General features: G+C 43.1%; 3 protein-coding genes across 7 annotated transcripts; 2 read left to right on the top strand and 1 right to left on the bottom strand.

Moving 5' to 3' along the window:
• Positions 1 to 582: 582 nt before the first annotated feature.
• On the bottom strand, positions 583 to 3362 carry arl8a (ARF like GTPase 8A). The gene is made up of 7 exons (XM_039682507.2): positions 3122 to 3362; positions 1901 to 1981; positions 1540 to 1613; positions 1336 to 1429; positions 1185 to 1252; positions 873 to 943; positions 583 to 757 (listed from the first exon to the last, which is right to left on the bottom strand). The coding sequence occupies exons 1-7, from the start codon at positions 3242 to 3244 to the stop codon at positions 708 to 710; spliced, it is 561 nt and encodes a 186-aa protein (XP_039538441.1). The 5' UTR covers positions 3245 to 3362; the 3' UTR covers positions 583 to 707.
• A 729-nt stretch (positions 3363 to 4091) lies between these two features.
• Positions 4092 to 8193, top strand: c2h6orf89 (chromosome 2 C6orf89 homolog). 2 transcript variants are annotated; one of them, XM_089133285.1, is made up of 8 exons: positions 4092 to 4203; positions 4363 to 4759; positions 5168 to 5318; positions 6794 to 6942; positions 7026 to 7114; positions 7234 to 7369; positions 7449 to 7572; positions 7652 to 8193. In XM_089133285.1, the coding sequence occupies exons 2-8, from the start codon at positions 4571 to 4573 to the stop codon at positions 7732 to 7734; spliced, it is 921 nt and encodes a 306-aa protein (XP_088989411.1). In that variant the 5' UTR covers positions 4092 to 4203; positions 4363 to 4570; the 3' UTR covers positions 7735 to 8193. The 2 variants fall into 2 exon arrangements, with proteins under 2 accessions (XP_088989411.1, XP_039538440.2); XM_039682506.2 differs by having other exon boundaries at positions 4123 to 4272.
• A 1715-nt stretch (positions 8194 to 9908) lies between these two features.
• znf76 (zinc finger protein 76) lies at positions 9909 to 17196 on the top strand. Of its 4 annotated transcripts, XM_039682501.2 has the most exons (13): positions 9909 to 10018; positions 11217 to 11293; positions 11531 to 11614; positions 11749 to 11826; positions 11903 to 12024; positions 12106 to 12174; positions 12706 to 12822; positions 14038 to 14239; positions 14812 to 14991; positions 16161 to 16358; positions 16446 to 16654; positions 16736 to 16840; positions 16986 to 17196. In XM_039682501.2, exons 1-13 carry the CDS (start codon positions 9999 to 10001, stop codon positions 17067 to 17069), a joined length of 1545 nt encoding a protein of 514 aa, XP_039538435.1. In that variant the 5' UTR covers positions 9909 to 9998; the 3' UTR covers positions 17070 to 17196. The 4 variants fall into 4 exon arrangements, with proteins under 4 accessions (XP_039538435.1, XP_088989398.1, XP_039538437.1 ...); XM_089133272.1 differs by having other exon boundaries at positions 11906 to 12024; positions 16161 to 16654; XM_039682503.2 differs by lacking the exon at positions 12706 to 12822.
• The last annotated feature ends 219 nt before the right edge of the window (positions 17197 to 17415 follow it).

The raw sequence follows: 17415 nt of genomic DNA, 5'->3' as shown, positions 1-17415 counted from the left end.
GTCACGGCGACTCGGAGGAAACGTATAAAACCTTCATCCGGACACGTTAAAACTCTTCAGACGGATTTGTGTGCTTTCCGTTAAAATTACAGATTTCGTAACGTTACACAAATAGCGCAAACCGAGATGATGTCACAGCTGTACCTATGATGTCACATTCGTGTGAACGACTTCGTAAAGGACTCTGTCAAAGTCAACTCTAAAACAATAAAGTCGCAAACGCACAACTTTGTTGAATGACTGAAAAGTTGACTTCGTAAATGACTGTTAATGTCAACAAAGCCGTTTACGTCACTTTTACGTCGATGTCACATTCGTAGCAGGTCACGCTAACAGGCTAAGGATGCTAAAACAGCGAAAATTGGACAATTCTCCCAGTGAACGTTCTCACGGCGTTTAAACAAGATGGCGGCGTAAACTGGACCTCCGTGGATCACGTGACCAGATGCTGTGGGCGTCGGTCAAGGTTTGATCAAGTCCCCGAGCAAAAAACACGCAAACGAAACGCGTCACGTGACACGTCCGGACTTCATGACGAACCGTTAAAAAAGCACATTCAAGTAAAAACAAAAATAAACAATGTAAATGACGTGAATTAGTTTATATGGAGGGGCGGATGCTTGTTGGTTTAGAATGAAATCAAGAGCGCCAAAAATACAGTTGATCACATGATGCGGTTCCTCCAATCAGACGCAAGCTCCGCCTCCTCAGCTCCGCCGGGTCCGCGAGTGCTGGATCAGCCACTGTAGTGTGATGTCTGGAACACACAACACACATATATGCCCCGCCCAGATGAGCTATGAGCAGCCAATCACAGAGCTCGCTGATGTCTTAAAGGTACAGGAGCAAAGTGTATTTTAGCGCAGTCTTACCGATGTTGTCCTTCTCCTTACAGGAGATGGAGTAACAGCAGATCTCTCTGTCCTGGATGGCCGACAGGTTCCTGCAGAACGTTACGCATCAGATTATATCCATCGCATCTAAAAATCACCTTTATTCATATTTATATAAAATACGATATAAATATAACACAACCATTTCCTCACTTCTCATGCCACCCGTTACTCTAGGAATGCTTTTTTCTTGTAGTTTTAAATATAATACATTTATAACTGAGGGAAAGACAATATTCCACATGCTTTTAATAATTATCTGATTAAAGAGTGTGTGTGTGTGTGACTCACATTCTCTCGATGAGCTCCTTCTCGTCCAGAGCTCCGGAAAGATCTCGCTTATTTCCCAGAACCAGAACCTGAGGGCAGACGCACACGCTCTCCATCACGTCACCGAGAATAATAATAATAATAATAACGCGCACACACACACAGCGCTCACCGGGATGCCCTGCAGCTGAGGCTTGTCCAACAGGTTGTGCAGTTCGTTCTTGGACGCCTCGATCTTCTCGGGATCGGCCGCGTCAACCATGTACCTGCAGGACATCATGAGCATCGTGAGACACATCCATCTAAGCGTGACCCTGAACACACACCCAAGGCCGAGTCGAAGCGCTACACAACTGAATGAGAGTTACAGACTCACACTATAGCGCTGACGCCGCGACAGTATCGCTCCCACATGCTCCTGAAGCGCGGCTGGCCGCCGATGTCCCACAACTGCAACACAACACACACAGCAATGTTTCAATTTACTGTGTTCACAATCATCCTCATTTTTAAAACTTGATTGTACATCAGACGGGTTTAAGACCCAGGACTTCCGTCACACTTGAACACACACACACACACACACACACACACAATTGAATGGATTTGAGGAGTTTTGTGGTTGAAATTCATTAAAGTAACAAATCCGGGTTAATCTGACCCCCTTATGCTTCAGCTCAAGCGTGATCTGATGTCTGCTGTGATTTGAGGGACAGAGAGAGGGTTGTGATGCTGACCTTGATGGTGACGTTCCCCTTGGTGATCTTGCGCATGTTGAAGCCGACCGTAGGGATCATGTCTTCACTGAACTGCCCCGACTGCAGGACGACAGAGAGTTACACAGGAAGTGATGTCACTGAAACCGGATCACTCACAGGCCCTAAACGGCGCCTGGGTTTACGCACCAACGACCTTCCTGAGTGTGTGTGTATGTCAAACATGTGAAAATGCCTCCGACTGGACATGCCAGATGCTGATTGGTTGAGAAAGTGGGTCAGCTGATCACTGTGAGGTCAGATTGAATAGTTCTGATGACGTGTAATGTATCTGATACACAGTGATACGTCGTGTCAGATAAATGAGTAATAATGCAGAATATGACGATGATGATGTGGCGGCGTGTTGTATGGGTAACGTTGTGCCTGTCGAGTCTGATTTAATAATGCTGAATCTGTCACATTGTTTCTGATGTTGCTGTATCTGATTATAATGTAAGACACACTGTATTTAACAAACACTGTATCTTCAGTGTCTGATGATGTCATATGTGATCTGATGATGTCATATCTGATCTGATGATGTCATGTATGATCTGATGATGCTACATTATCTGCTACATTGTGTCTGATGGCGTTGAATCTGAAACATTGTGTCTAATGAGGATGAATATGATACAATGCGTCTGATTTGATCGGAATATCTGATACATCATTTGTAATAATAATGAATCTGCCCCTGTACATATCATGTGATCTGACACTGTATCTAGTGATGTTGTTTCTGATCAAACGAGGATGGATATGTCTGATTTGATCTAGTAATGTTGTATCTGATCTGATGAAACTGTATTTGCCACATTATATTTGATCTGATGCTGAACGGCCTGATGTTGAATCTGATGATTCTGCATTGTGTCTGATGTTGTTGTTGCATCTTCTAGATCGTGTTGGATGTTAAATCTGATCTATTGTGTCTGATGTTCAGATGATGCTCACTGTTCTTGGTTATATCTGATAAAGATGCGTTATCCAACACACACAATTGATTGTATCTAGCGATGTAACATCTGATCTACAGTATCCGTCTCTTCTACACTGTATCTGACGCGATGACTGATCATCGCACACATTATTATTATTATTATGATGATGTCGAGTCCGATCTCTCTATAATCCGGAGCGCGCGTCAGTCACGCGACCCGTTACTCGAGCGAGGCCTGTAATGAAACGCTTGGTTACCGCAATCACGTTGACGAAAGTGGTTTTCCCCGAGTACTGCAGTCCGACCAGCGTGAGCTCCATCTCCTCCTTCCAGAACAGGGCTTTGAACCAGTCCAGCAGCTTGTTGAAGAGCGCGATCATGGTGCGGGTTCGGCTGGGGTTCGGCTGCGGCTCGGGTCTGCTGCTCACGGATCGTCTTCCTCATTGGGTGGGGTTTCAGATGATCCACGCACAGCTGATCCAAACAATGCGGGACACGGCGCATGCGCACTCACGCTCAACTCGCGCCTGCGCCCCCTGCTGGAGACACGCCGCTGACGTCATCGGTTGTTTTTGACACAGATATGTCAGATATGTAATAACACGAACATAATAAAGCATTCAAGTCGAGACCGCTGAAAATATAATATAAAAATATATCCCATAATTGTATGTATGAATTATTATACTAAAATATAGTCACATTTGAAGTGGATCAAAAAAGTGAATCAAAGTTGTCCTAAGACGAGAACGGGTATTGTTTAAAATTCATGTATAACTTTGATGAAAGGTTTTAATCCACTTCAAATGTTGACTACTGTGTGTGTTTTATATAACATGAATCTGATTTTGAAAATGGTATTGTTGTCAAATAAACAGCATAATATAAAATATTGTCATAATAAATCATCAATTTGAGCCTATTTATGGTCTGTAAGTGCTTTTTACAGTTTGATAAAATCCGCCGTTTTGAGTTAATATTTAGGTTAGGTTAGAGTTTATGGAGTTAAACCCCTCGTTGATCATTTACAGCGGCATGTTCGCGACTTTTTATCCACTTAAAAATACCACAACTATATATATTCGAATGAATAAACAATAAAATATTCCACAGTTCGTTATTATACTCTATCGTATCGACTATTTAATTAAAATCAACGAAAATATCGCGAATGAAGGCGATGTTATCACGATAAGCGTGTTGAATCTGCTGTTGTGAACGCGCAAATGAGTGGCGCTCGCGGATCAGACTCAGCGCGAGCAGTGTTAGCGTGAACGTGCGAGTGAAATAACTCACAAAAACTGAGGGAAATCGTGAACAAATCAGCAGTAAACCGACAGTAAGATGCTTCTTTGTCTTTATAGATGAGTGTTTGTGCGCATAGCGGCAGATAAAGACTGTATTTGAGGTAGTTTGTGCGGCTAGCTAAGGAAAACAGTCATTTATGCTTGTCTATTAATGAGTGTTATGATACATAACTTGATTTTCTGCTTTACAGGGTTCGTGAATCATGAAGGGAAACGCTTTCTCCCGTGATTTAGGGTAGAAAGACAACATCTGTCAAACACACACACACGGGACTCATCACCCGTCAATCAAACACCTCTTAACCTGATTGTGCTGAGGATGATGAAGATGTTGATGATGGTGCGGCCCTGACTGACACTCACACACACACACACACGCACGCACACACACTCGGGATCATGGGCTCGTCTCTCAGTGAACCCTGCATCTATGATAAGCTGTCTGAAAGCATCGAGATCCTCCGGCAGTCCGGCTATCGCTACGGGATGACCGAGAGAGAGATCGAGAAGTTCATCAAGCAGGTTCTGGAGACGAACGAACCCCGCCGAGACCCGCCGCAGTTCCCGATGCTGAGGGCCGCCGTGAAGGTACGGGTCCGCGAACACCGAAGAAAGAGTACATACTTTGGAGTGTGTGTAGCAAAAGAGTAGGCAGCTGTTGGACTGTCATCTTTGATGAAAATGAAAATGATTTGAAATTTCAGTCCTAAAAAGATATATATATTTGTCGTTTAAATATAAAGGTCTTCTCTACTGACACGGACTCGCTCGTAAAGACAGTGTTTTGCGCCATCTAACGGCGTAATAATGTACCGTAACTTCTGCTGCTGTCCACGGTCAGGGACTATTTTTTTCTAGCGGAAGGAAGGCTTTTAGTGATTTAACTTCATGAAAGTTGCACTAATACATATTTATTTGGCTTTAATATTTGTATTTTGTGGGAACCGTTTTCTAAAAGGCCCGCGAGGTTCTTATTGCTTACGTGTGTGTGTTCAGTTTGCAGTGGCGGTGGGGGTCCTGCTGGTGGCGGTGCTGGTGTTCTCATCTCCTCTGGGATCTCTCAGCGCCGCGGGACACAACAGCTCGTCTCCGCTCAGTCACGTGCGTCTGCTGGCGCTGCCCATCGCACAGAAGTACAACCTGCACGGTGAGACCCGCTCACACAGGTGTATCTGAACACGTGTGTGTGTGTCGTTTATACAGCGCTTTTAACAATATAGAGTTTCACAGGAGATTACAGTAACAGAGAGTTTAAGCTTTACAGCAGATCTAGAATATAGTTATTGTCCAGATAAAGTTAATTTTGATTGATTCACCTCCATTGTAAAGATCTTTAGTTGTTAACTTAGCGGCCGCTAGCACGACACCGCTCTACCAAACACCCTAAACGCTCTCCGGCCGCTCATCCGCATGACAACAATTTTTTGAAAACATTATCATCTCAGCGCAAACTCCTAGAACGCAAGTCGACGGTGTGCTAGGGCTGTCGCGGGAACCGCAATATTGTAGTACCGCGCTTCTGACAAGTCAACCGCAGAGGATAGCACGTAACCGCAGCAACCGCGATATTCACGTTTTTTTTTTTTATAAGGCTATACCCTTCTTGTTTTGAACTTAATGCATGTGTATTGAATGTTAAACAAGTTCATAATGATAACAAGACTGTTTATCATGGTGATGTGTAGCCTACATGCTTCACACAGACAGTGAATGAGAGAGATCGGCAGAGCGCGTGCAATTACCTGCGTCTGTCTTTGAAGTCGTGAAAAGCTTGTCGTGTCAAAGGGAAGCGAAAAATTTGTCGCATCATCATTTTAACGTTCTCTTCACGGGTATTTTCCCATAAATGCGCGTCAGAAGCAGCGCTGGTCAGCATCCCACAACACAAGGGAGCCGAAAAAAAATCAGTGAGTCACGCATTGAATCAATTGGTCTCTAATAAGTGAAGCATCAGCTTTAGCGTTGCCTATGCCAATGTTTCCCAACCCTGTTCCTGGCGGCACACCAACACTGCGTGTTTTCTTTGTCTCCCTTATCAAACACACCTGACTCAACTCATCAGCTCATAATCAGGTGGGTTAATGAGCTGATGGGTTGAATCGGGTGTGTTTGATTAGGGAGACAAAGAAAACACGCAGTGTTGGTGTGCCGCCAGGAACAGGGTTGGGAAACACTGGCCTATGCGACGCATTGCTGCTCAGCTGAGCCTTGAAAAGTTGAGTCTCAAAGTTAAAAATAATTAACATCTTGTTGAATCAGCTTTTTTAAACGTGTTCGTTGAATGAACGGTTCAATGATTCTCTCAAAGTCCGTTGTCATAACAATATGCGCGCTGAGTGAAGGTCTTTCAATGCGCATATACTGTGTAGACGCTATTTAGTTTCGGTTACATTGGTTACTGAAAATGTCCTCGCTTTTGTCCACATTGTAAACATTATTTATATAGCAACAAAAACATATAAATAAATAAATAAATGGCGGTAATACCGCATATCGCGCTATTGAGCCACTCAACATTACCGCAAGGGAAATTCCATAACCGCGACAGCCCTACGTGCACATGCGTATTACGTGTTCAGTCCATAGGTATGCGCGTTTGAATATATATGTGTGTGTGTGTAGGGTTTCACCAGCGCTGGGCGTCCGGCGCTCTACACGCGGCTTCGGTGAACTGCTCCGCCTGTGCAGACGTGACCGACGTGATGGAACTCACTGATACACTGAGAGCGTCTGCGGGGAAGATCAGACTCACACAGCCACTGCTGCTCAAGGTACACACACACACACACTCTCTATCTCTCTCACACACACACACACTTTCTCTCATGTCTGTTGTCGTGTGTGTGTGTTTCAGGGTGGAGCGTCTCTGACTCGGCGTGTGTCTCAGCTGGATCAGTTCTCCTCGTCTGACTCTCCGTCTCCTGCCAACTTCACACTGCTCTGGTAATGACGCTTCACTCAGTCCGACACACACACACACACACAACATCGAATGCTCAACGCTTACAGCAGATTCCCACAGAACTAAACCAGTGTGCTGTAACGGTGTGTGTGTCCGTCAGGAGTTTCTCGTCCAGTCCCAGAGAGACGGTTCTCGGCTGGCTGTTCCCTGACGCGGAGCTCTGCCCCCTGCTGGAGAACACGGGCACCACACTGCAGCGCTGCCAGCTGAGTGACATCACCAGCCCACGTCACACGGTCCGTCTCACTCTGTAACTCTCGTACATGTTACACTCTATGCATAACACACTCTCTCTATGCGTGTTGTGTGTTGCAGAGAGTGCAGGTGTTGGGTTGGCTCGTGGTGGCTGACGGTTCCCCGGCGGTTCATGTTCTTCCCGTCCAGCGATGCCAAAACCACTGCCGCTCCTTCAGCCTGTGGCTGGAGCCGGGAGACATGGGTAAGACCATCGCACGATCCGATTGGCTCCCGGTCAGGAGCAGCGTCTCTATGATGTGTGTGTGTCCGTGTGTCTGCAGTGTTCGCTGACCCGCGCCACTGGCTGATGGAGCTTCTCCCGCACGGATCTCAGGACGTGATGTGTGACGGCCCGGTGCTCTGAGACCGGCTCCCCGTGCCAATACTGTGGACTCGAGCTTCAGACGTCTGAAGAAAACCTTGGCTCGCGGCCATCGGCGCGTTTGCACCGTTCAGAGACCAGATGCTGAATCCAGACGCCGCGGCACCCTCGGACTGTGTTCAGGAAATGACATCATCACTTCTCTTCCTTCGTTGAGCTTTTCTGACCGCCGTATGTCTGGATGAAACTCAGGAACATGTTCTCGGACATAATTCATGCCGGAGTTTAAAAAATAATATTTTTTTTTTGTTCACGCGTGATTTAGGACTTGTGACATTATTTTCATGACAAATAAGCACTTTTGATCAACTCACATTACTGAGATGCAAACCTCAAAATGAAAAATCTCATTGCGGAAATGCAAAAATAAATAATATATGAAGTATTTTTACATCATGGTATTATATTTATATAAGGGAAATGGGAATATTTTTTCTGTAATAGAGTGATGGAAACAAGCTTATGGTAAATATATTTTTATATGACGGTGATGATGACTTTCTGTTGGGTGTATTACGGTAATGAGAACCAGTGATATTTTTTTTGTATAACCGTAATGAGGATGAGAATATCGGTGTATTTTGGTAATAAAAATGAGAATTTATTTCCGTATTGTAACCTAGGTGATGAGAAGGAGTTTTTTTTTTTGTTACGGTAATGAAAACATATATTTTTGCATTACAGTAATGTGAAGGTGTTTTATTGTCATGAATATAACGTCACGACCCATTTGTCTCTCTGAAGCTCCACAGATCAGCCAATCAAAGCACTTTAAATGATGGTCATCACCTGATGATGTCACATCCTGGTGAGTGTTGGGTGGAGTCTCGCCGCTCCTCTCCACCAATCAGAGACGACCGAATGTGATGACGTCATCACCGCGATCAGATTGTGTTTTTTTGTGTCCTCCGGAGATTAATCACTGTAAATAATGAGAATAAGATGAAGATTATGTGATTTACTAATATGATTCAGAGATCTATGTTGATTGTGATTTTACACAGTAAACAAAAGCTGCTGTTCGTAACCTGTGTGTGTGTGACTGTTAAATTATATTTCCAATTTTATAATGTCTAACGCCAGAGCTAAATGTGAAGAAAACTACTAAATACAAAAAACAAACTAATCAATATTATATATCATTAACTATATAGTTCATTTTAATTATGCATATGTATAAAATAAATACGTGCACAAATGCACATAATGAAATATTTTACATTATATATATATATATATATTAAATATACCATATATTATTCGTTTATTTAAATTATAATTATATATAAAATTTAAAAAAAAAACAATTCAATATGTGCATTTGTGAAAGTATATATGCGTAATTAAAATATTTTAATTAAGCAATATATAAAAATAAACATATTTGTATTGTTTTTATATTTTAGATATGTAAAAAATAAAATAAAAATGTTAAAATACAACAGTTTTAACATTAAAAATGAACTTTATGGATATTGTTGAATAATTGGATATACTGCTTGATTTTTTTTTCTCCAAATCAACAAATGAATTTGATGTTTTGTTGCTTAAAATCTACTCAGTGAAAGTTAGCGGCTGACATTTCCGCGATTGTACAGTATTACCAAAAAACTAATTCCTCCGGTTCCGGTTTGCAGAAGCGCAAAGAAGCCGGAAGCCGGAGGAGGATGTGACGTGATTCTCTCTGAGGGCAGCAGGGGGCGCGCTGTGGCTCAAACTTTAAGAGACCGTCTGACTTCACAAGATTATAATACTTCGGACACTGAAAATTCACCAAACAAAATCCTACAATTTTTTTTTTAATATTATTTGTAGTATATATTTATAGTATTTATTATCTTTGGAAAAACTACATATCCGTCAACAGAAATGGGAAAATGTCATTACTAAAACAATGTTATACTGAGATGTGTGATATTTAACATTCCTCGCTACTCTGAACTTTATTATTTTAATAAATACATATATTTTATTATTACTCTAGTGTCTGCAATAAAAACCGCTTCGATAATGCTGTTTAGATACTTTTTAAAATGAATTATATCCTTGACATTTAATTAACACGTTTCTCGGAATACGGTTAGAAAGTTGTTTATCGAAATAAAATAATTTATAAACAATATAGTTATTTTGTTGATCTTTTCTAAACGAGTTTGCGGAGGTGCAGCGCCGCCTGCCGGAGGACGGACGCACTGCGGTCACCGTAGCGCAGATCGCACGAGCCGCGCTGCCGTCTGTCGCGGTGCATGTCGGGCCGCTGGCGGTGGTGAGTATCCCAGCCTGCGCTGCTGCTGCTCCGGAGAGAATGATGGGATAGTGGAGGACACAGCAGCGCTGCACACACACATACTCAGACATTATTTACATTATTCTGGCGCTCTAACCGTCTATATGTGTGTTTACGCGCGTGTATGAGAGACTGTAAATGTGTGTAACACGAGGCCTGCGGCGGTGCGCGTGTCCGTGTTCAACCGGACTATAAACACACTTACAAAAGTACTGTTATAATAACATATGGTTATAATGCTGGACGTCTGATATGCATCACAGTACTGAATCATATTCAAGTTATTTATCTGGTGCACCCGTGTTCCTCAAACACACCATGGTATTATTACCATATAGATGTCACATGGTAGTACTTTTGTAGTGTTTTGTGCAGCAGCACAAATATAGTTCTTTCTGAATATTTTAGCAAAAATGCTGCTTTATTGTAAATAATAATAAAGTAGTGATTGAACCCCGCCAATTCACGTGACCAACTTGAAAATGAGCGAAATCTGCGGGGAACTGATCACGTGTTCAAAGCTGTTTTTGAGACTTTTGAGTCTTTGCTTCACTGCAATACTGCAATACTCAGCAATGCTGTCCACTTATCAACTTACACATGGTGTGTGTTAAAGCAGATTAAAAAAAACACCACAAACAATATTTAAAGGGGGACTAAAACTCTTAAATAAGAACTGAATAATGACATTTTGGAACAGAACTGAGTCAACATTACTGACTCTGAGTGAATTATGACGCTATTGTACGAAAGCTTGTTTACATTACATCACATAAAAAAAAAATATTACAGCTTTTATCTCTCATTTCTGACTTATTCTTCTCTCAAAATTATACGTTTATGACAGTTTTGACAGAATTGTGATATAAACTCACAGTTTTCAGTTTTGAATTCTGAAATAGTCACAATTACCATTTTTATTTTTTTATTCCGTGGCGTAAACGAGGTCCCATACTGTTATAGTCTTCTGTCCAGACGAATAAATGTTACAACTGCCAATTAACTATCCCTACACACACACACACACACACACACACGAGTTCCATATGACACGATCTCTACGCTCACAAGTCTATTGTTTGCATTCATTCGTATATGAATATAAACGAATATATATATGAAACGGTGTTTGAAACGAACCCTACTCTCAGTAGATTTACAGGAAGTGTGTGTGTAGGAGGATGGAGGGTTTGGGGCTTCAGACCGTGGCTCTGAGCGACGGATCCACCGCGTACATACAGCAGTCCATCAGCGGTGAGAACACACACACACTCACTCCCACACACACTAACTAACTCACTCTATCACTTAAACACACACTCTCACTCACGCACTTATACACACACACACTAACTCACTCACTAGTCTAGTAAATGCTTCTTGATTTAAGAACTTAAGATATGGACTGGAAACTAGACAGAAAAGCAGTGTAATGTCCAATGGTAGAGTGTGTGTGTTTGTGTGTGTGTAACTCGAGTGTGTTATCTGCAGACGGGAGTCTGGTGGAGGGGAACACCGTTCAGCTGGAGGACGGCTCCACCGCATTCATCCAACACGTCACCGTTCAACAGAAGGGTGTGTGTGTGACGCTTTATTTTGCCTTTGTCAGAATCCTTTATTTAGGATATATGAATTGAAGGATGAAGGATAAACGCGGTGTATTTGATGCTGATGAACCCGCGTGTGTGTGTGTGTGTGTGTGTGTTTAGAGTCGCTGGCGTTCGAGGACGGTCAGGCCGTACAGCTGGAGGACGGAAGCACAGCGTTTATTCACCACACGCCTAAAGGTGCCGCTCGAGTACACGACCTCTGAACGCATTTGCCCTCTGTGTGCGTTTGACCTCTGACCTCTGTGTGTGACAGAAGGGTTCGGGCCCGGCGCGGTGGAGGCGGTTGAGCTGGAGGACGGCAGCACCGCGTACATACACCACCAGATGAACACGGACCCCGACACCATCCGCGCGCTGGAGAGCTACGCTAGCAAGGTCTGACGCCGACACCACACTCGCTACATCATCCCGTCATTTCAGATGTGCTTAACTGATGTTTGATTTGATGTGGCGCAGCTGACGGGGTCAGAGGTCGAGGTCGATGAAAACACTGAGAATACAAACGGGGAGCATGCCAGCATACAGGTGTGTGTAGTGTGTGTGTGTGAGCGTTTCTGAAGCCCAAAGTGGGCGGAGCCAGCTGTCGTCACTCCCTGATAAACGAACATGCGAGGCGGATTAGCTGAGGTGACGTGACGCTAACGCTAGCAGAAAAACGGCTAGTAGTGACATCAGCGACAATCCACCTGTCACTCAAGTGGCCACACCCTTAATTATGCAGAACTTTAAGGCTTAATCTGTAGGGCTGTCGAATTTGCGGTTTATTTCTGTTAGCTTATCCAGTTCAGCGCGATGTAGCTGTGTTGCTAATTTAAAAAATGGTGGGAAAAGGCTCTTCCTGTTGACGAAACTCTTTCAGTACGTGGGAAAAATCATGCAACGACACACTTGACCAAACCTGTACATCGGTCAGAGCTGTGTGTGTGTGTGGGCGCTTATTGCGCCCTCTTGTGGGGAGAGGAGACACTCTTTTGTCTCTTAACTTTAAGAATTTGAATATAATATTTAAGTAAGAAATTGGGCCATTTTGACAGCCCTAATGTGTGTGTTTGTCAGCTGATGTTTGAGGGGAAGGTGTGGAGCTCCAGTAAAGCTCAGCCGGTCGGAGAGAAAAGCTTTCGCTGTGGACACACCGGCTGCGGACGCTTCTACACCACAGCACACCATCTGAAGGTACACAGCCGTCCCACATTGCACTGGGGTTGATCCGAGTAAAATAGTCCAAGTGACTACAGTGACAAGAATAGAGCCAGACCGATATATCGGCAGACCGATATTAGGCATTTTCTAAACTATCGGTATCGGCAGTTATAATGGCCGATAAATTAATATTTAAAAAAATTAAATAAAAACGGACGAAACACGCTTGAACCATGTCATGAGTGTTGGAGTTGTATAGTTTGTCCACCAGAGGGCGCTCTACACCGTCCCTGTTGGCTACACTCGTTGAGTTGGTCACGATACATACATTGCTTGAATAACAATTAAAAGAACATCCGCATTAGTTCTCTTAACTCAAATAAGCAGGACAAAATTTGTGACTATCATGTCCAGTTTAAAAAAAAAAATATATATATATAAAATATCGGCCGATATATCGGATTTTAAAACCCAAAAATATTTGTATCGGTATCGGCCTTCAAAATCCTTTATAGGGCGGGCTCTAGACAAGAATATTGGAGTTCACACCACAGCGATGACGATATCGTTGGGATCACTTCGTAACAATTTTTTTTACACCTGTTAAACGATAAAACCCACAGCCAATCAGAATCCACACGAAATTAAAACGGCCGACAGCATCGTGGAGAAGTTAATCGCCGAGGATCAAGCCCCTTTGACACGGAAAACAATCGTTCAATAAACGAGGAGAAGTACCTCAGGTTTCCCGCGCTCGTTTCCACGCGCGTCTTGCTAACTCTGAAGTTGCGCTGTAAAAGACTAGTGTTGTGTTCATTCTACTATAGTGACTCCGTCCGCTAAACTCACTCCTAGATTATTAGCTCGATTACGCTAGCTGCACTCGAAGCACAGCACGCTGAGGACACCTGCTGGTTAAAGCCTGTAAGTGCAGCAGGAACATGTTCAATGACGCTGTACACACTTTGAAACCGCAGCGCTAGCTTAGAGTAAACTGACGCTATCGATCGCAAATATAGTTATCGTTCCACTATATTTCGATAGGTATACTCTAATGACAGCTAGTTGGCATGTAGTGACTTATAGTTATTAAAACGTCTAAAGTGGAGTATCGACATAAAGTGTTAGCATAGTTATCTTTATAGTTATTGCTCTTGGTGTGAACGGCCCTTAAAATTACGCTCGAGGTGCTTTATGCAACCAGGCACAGTTCTTTTGAGCTCTCACAGATGTGTGTGTGTGTTGCAGGTGCACGAGCGCTCTCACACAGGCGATCGGCCGTACCGGTGTGAGGTGCCGTCCTGCGGGAAGGCGTTCGCCACGGGCTACGGGCTGAAGAGCCACGTGCGCACACACACCGGAGAGAAGCCCTACAAGTGCCCCGAGGACATGTGCTACAAGGCCTTCAAGACCTCGGGAGACCTGCAGAAGCACGTGCGCACACACACCGGTACGAGCCGCGCACTCGCAGCTACAACATTTGATTTGAGAGAAACTATTGTCACATGACAGACGGTCAACCCGTCAAAATAAAAGTTTGGTAAAGAAACTGAGATGGAAATTAAACATATTTAATATTGTACAGTATAATAATGTAATACTATTTCTACTACTAATTAAAAAAGAATAGTATTATAATTAAAATGGTTTGTTTCGTTTTTATTTCAATAAAAGATAAAAGTTAATTTTTTATGCCTTCATTTAGATTATTGAAAGAAAACTTTAAGAAAGTAAACTAGCTTTTTGACTGCTAAAATTTAATCTAACCATCCAGAAAAATTAAAACAGGAAGAATAAAAAAAAGTTAAAATGGGAAAAACGTAATGAACTCGCATTAAAGTGTGAAATAAGATTGACGCCATTAAGCGTTGAGCTGTCTTGTTCCCCCTCTTCACATTAACGTTTCAGCGTCTGCTATAACATGATCCGTTCAGTTAATTGGTATCGGACAAAAACCCAGTTCAGGAACCGGTGTGGAAGTGAAGTCAAACCCCTCAGCAAGCTGTGTACTCTCTCTCTCAGGTGAGAAGCCGTTCAAGTGTCCGTTCGAGGGCTGCGGACGGTCCTTCACCACGTCCAACATCCGCAAGGTTCACACGCGCACACACACGGGCGAGAGGCCGTACCTGTGTCCCGAGCCGTCCTGCGGGAGAGCGTTTGCCAGCGCCACCAACTACAAGAACCACATGAGGATTCACACAGGTAACACACACACTTGGCTCCACTTTTCAATTGAGTCTTAGTCCTGTGGCAAATGTACTTTTTTAGTTTATCATATTTTTATATACAATACACACTTCCTGAATTCTGTCACGATTGAAAACGTGACACTGATTTCACACGACAGTTCAATAGACAAGTACATCAATAGGGTTGGGTATCGTTTGAATTTGAACGATTCTGATTCCGATTCCTTGTTTCGATTCCGGTTCCTGACAATTCCGATTCTTTTAAGAGGCAGGGTCAAAAAAGTTTAGCTAACCTTGCTAACCAACAGTCTTTCTGAAGGAAATACTCCTTCTGTAAAAATACTCCTTTTGTCACAAATTTTGCATTTTGCCGAGATTTCGTTATTTTTAGAAAAGTGAAGCCACACTTTGGATCGCCGACGTAAGCTACTCATGTTCGACTCGCGCGGTTATGCCAACACTTCCGGTAGACGCTTCTTCGTTGGTGTTGTTCAGCGGTTTCTTCTTCCGCTCGGCGGACTGTGAATATCGAAACTAGGAATCGAAATTTTAACTTTTGAACGATTCCGGGAAAAACTAAAAGTTAGTCTCGGATACTCAATTCTCGATAACCAACCCTATATATCAAGTCACTTACATTTAAGACGCAAAATACTGACTGTTTTAGCAGCGAAAATAGTTCCAAAAGATCAGAGCAACAATATCAACACTCGCGCGTTTTGAACGAATTGGTTGAGTCACTGATTCAACGTCTGCCTTATTCTTAAATGAATCAGCCGTGTGAACGAATCGTTTGAATCAATGACTCACTCATTATTAAGATGATCTCTTGCCGCTCCCTACTGGTGGTTACGTTTCCTAACTAAATTAACACTGTCACTCAGAGAAATCCAGTCGTTCCAATAGGAAAGCAAAGATTGAATTTATTTAATTTTAATTAATAGTTTTGTTTATGTCGATACGTATGAAGCACAGCTCACTTTCAAATCAAGCCGTAAACTTGAAAACGAAGAAATCTGCGTGGGGAATGTTTTCGTCAAATTGCGCAAATTCACACGCGTAAACAGTGAATCGAGACGGTTCTTAGCTTTCTGATTTTGTTTTGCAAATTCAGAACGATTCAATTTGTATTCTTAAGTGCATTCATATGAATATTAAACTAACTGTTTTAACGATGTTCAGGTGAGAAGCCGTACCTGTGTACGGTTCCCGGCTGTGGGAAGAGTTTCACGGAATATTCCAGCCTTTATAAGCACCACGTGGTCCACACACACTGCAAGCCGTACACCTGCAGCCACTGCGGGAAGACCTACAGGCAGACGTCCACGCTAGCCATGCACAAGCGCACCGCGCACGGAGACTTCGACACCGCCGAGGACGGTGAGAAACACTGTCTGCGTTATCTCACTTCAGATTTCTGCGACGACTTTTTTTTTTTTTTGGCTAAGAACAGTTTCGTGTGTGTAGACGCAGAGGTTTACGAGGCGTCCGAGCAGAACGAACGCGATGGCGAGGTTACCATGGAAACGGACGATATCCTCAGCTCACACCTGCAGGTCCTCGGCACGGCCGTCACCATGGTAACCCGAGACGGAACCACCATCGCCGTCCCCGCGCAACAGGGCCACACCGGGCGGCACGTCACCATGGTTACAGACGGCAAAGAGATGCAGCAGGTGGGTGTTATGGGATGGATAAGGGTCCGGCATGGTTATCAGAGCGCAAGTAATTCGCTCGTCTTTGTGTTCGTCCTGCAGGTTGCCATAGTAACATCAGACGGCATCATGACCGAAGGGAACTCGTCACCGTACCAGCAGGTGGCGCTGCTCGCAACGGAGAACGGCACGCAGATTGCAGTACAGGTCAATACGAAATAATGGATAACTACAATTTGTCTTTATATACCTCAAACTAAACATCTGTCAGTGGTTTTGAGTATAAATAAATATCTTGAAATTATTGGTTTGCTTAAAGTGAGATTATCTGACTGTCAACTGTATGTTACAGTTAGAAGATCAGCAGACGTTAGAGGAGGCGATCACCATGGCAACAGCAGCGATTCAGCACAACGGACTGACCTCAGATCAGTGACAGCTGAAAATCACAGACGCCTTTTTAATGTTTAGTTTGGTATTTTTACCTGCTTTGAGCCAGTAGAAGTTAAACATGACGAAAATAAAGATGTATATTTGTTAATAAATAAGCTTTATGCTGTAAATCTTTGTGGAATGTGGTTTTTGGGCTGTTAAACAGTTGAAACAAGACGAAAACTTGTCAAACAATATTATTTTTTATTAAAAAGACATTATGTCCCTATTAAAACTGGAAGTACTTAATGTTTTCCTTTAGTATATTCGTGAACAGCGGCGTAGGATTGTATCAGCTGTCACAAACATAGGCTATGATTTTGTTTCTAGTATTTTATTTTGGTGGTTTA

The sequence above is a fragment of the Pimephales promelas genome, chromosome 2, assembly GCF_988280905.1.
Source record: "Pimephales promelas chromosome 2, fPimPro1.hap1.1, whole genome shotgun sequence".
Taxonomy (NCBI): domain Eukaryota; kingdom Metazoa; phylum Chordata; class Actinopteri; order Cypriniformes; family Leuciscidae; genus Pimephales; species Pimephales promelas.
Note: the sequence above shows the minus strand (reverse complement) of the source record. Positions and strands in the feature narration are given on the sequence as shown.

Coding starts and splice junctions, on each gene's coding strand:
- arl8a (XM_039682507.2), bottom strand. CDS start 3,244: ATGATCGCGCTCTTCAACAAGCTGCTGGACTGGTTCAAAGCCCTGTTC. Junction 1,253..1,335: donor CTCAGCTGCAGGGCATCCCG/GTGAGCGCTGTG, acceptor GTCTGCCCTCAG/GTTCTGGTTCTGGGAAATAA. Junction 944..1,184: donor AAGGAGCTCATCGAGAGAAT/GTGAGTCACACA, acceptor AACGTTCTGCAG/GAACCTGTCGGCCATCCAGG.
- c2h6orf89 (XM_089133285.1), top strand. CDS start 4,571: ATGGGCTCGTCTCTCAGTGAACCCTGCATCTATGATAAGCTGTCTGAA. Junction 5,319..6,793: donor ACAGAAGTACAACCTGCACG/GTGAGACCCGCT, acceptor GTGTGTGTGTAG/GGTTTCACCAGCGCTGGGCG. Junction 7,370..7,448: donor TCACCAGCCCACGTCACACG/GTCCGTCTCACT, acceptor TGTGTGTTGCAG/AGAGTGCAGGTGTTGGGTTG.
- znf76 (XM_089133269.1), top strand. CDS start 9,999: ATGTCGGGCCGCTGGCGGTG. Junction 11,827..11,902: donor TATTCACCACACGCCTAAAG/GTGCCGCTCGAG, acceptor TGTGTGTGACAG/AAGGGTTCGGGCCCGGCGCG. Junction 12,823..14,037: donor CCACAGCACACCATCTGAAG/GTACACAGCCGT, acceptor TGTGTGTTGCAG/GTGCACGAGCGCTCTCACAC.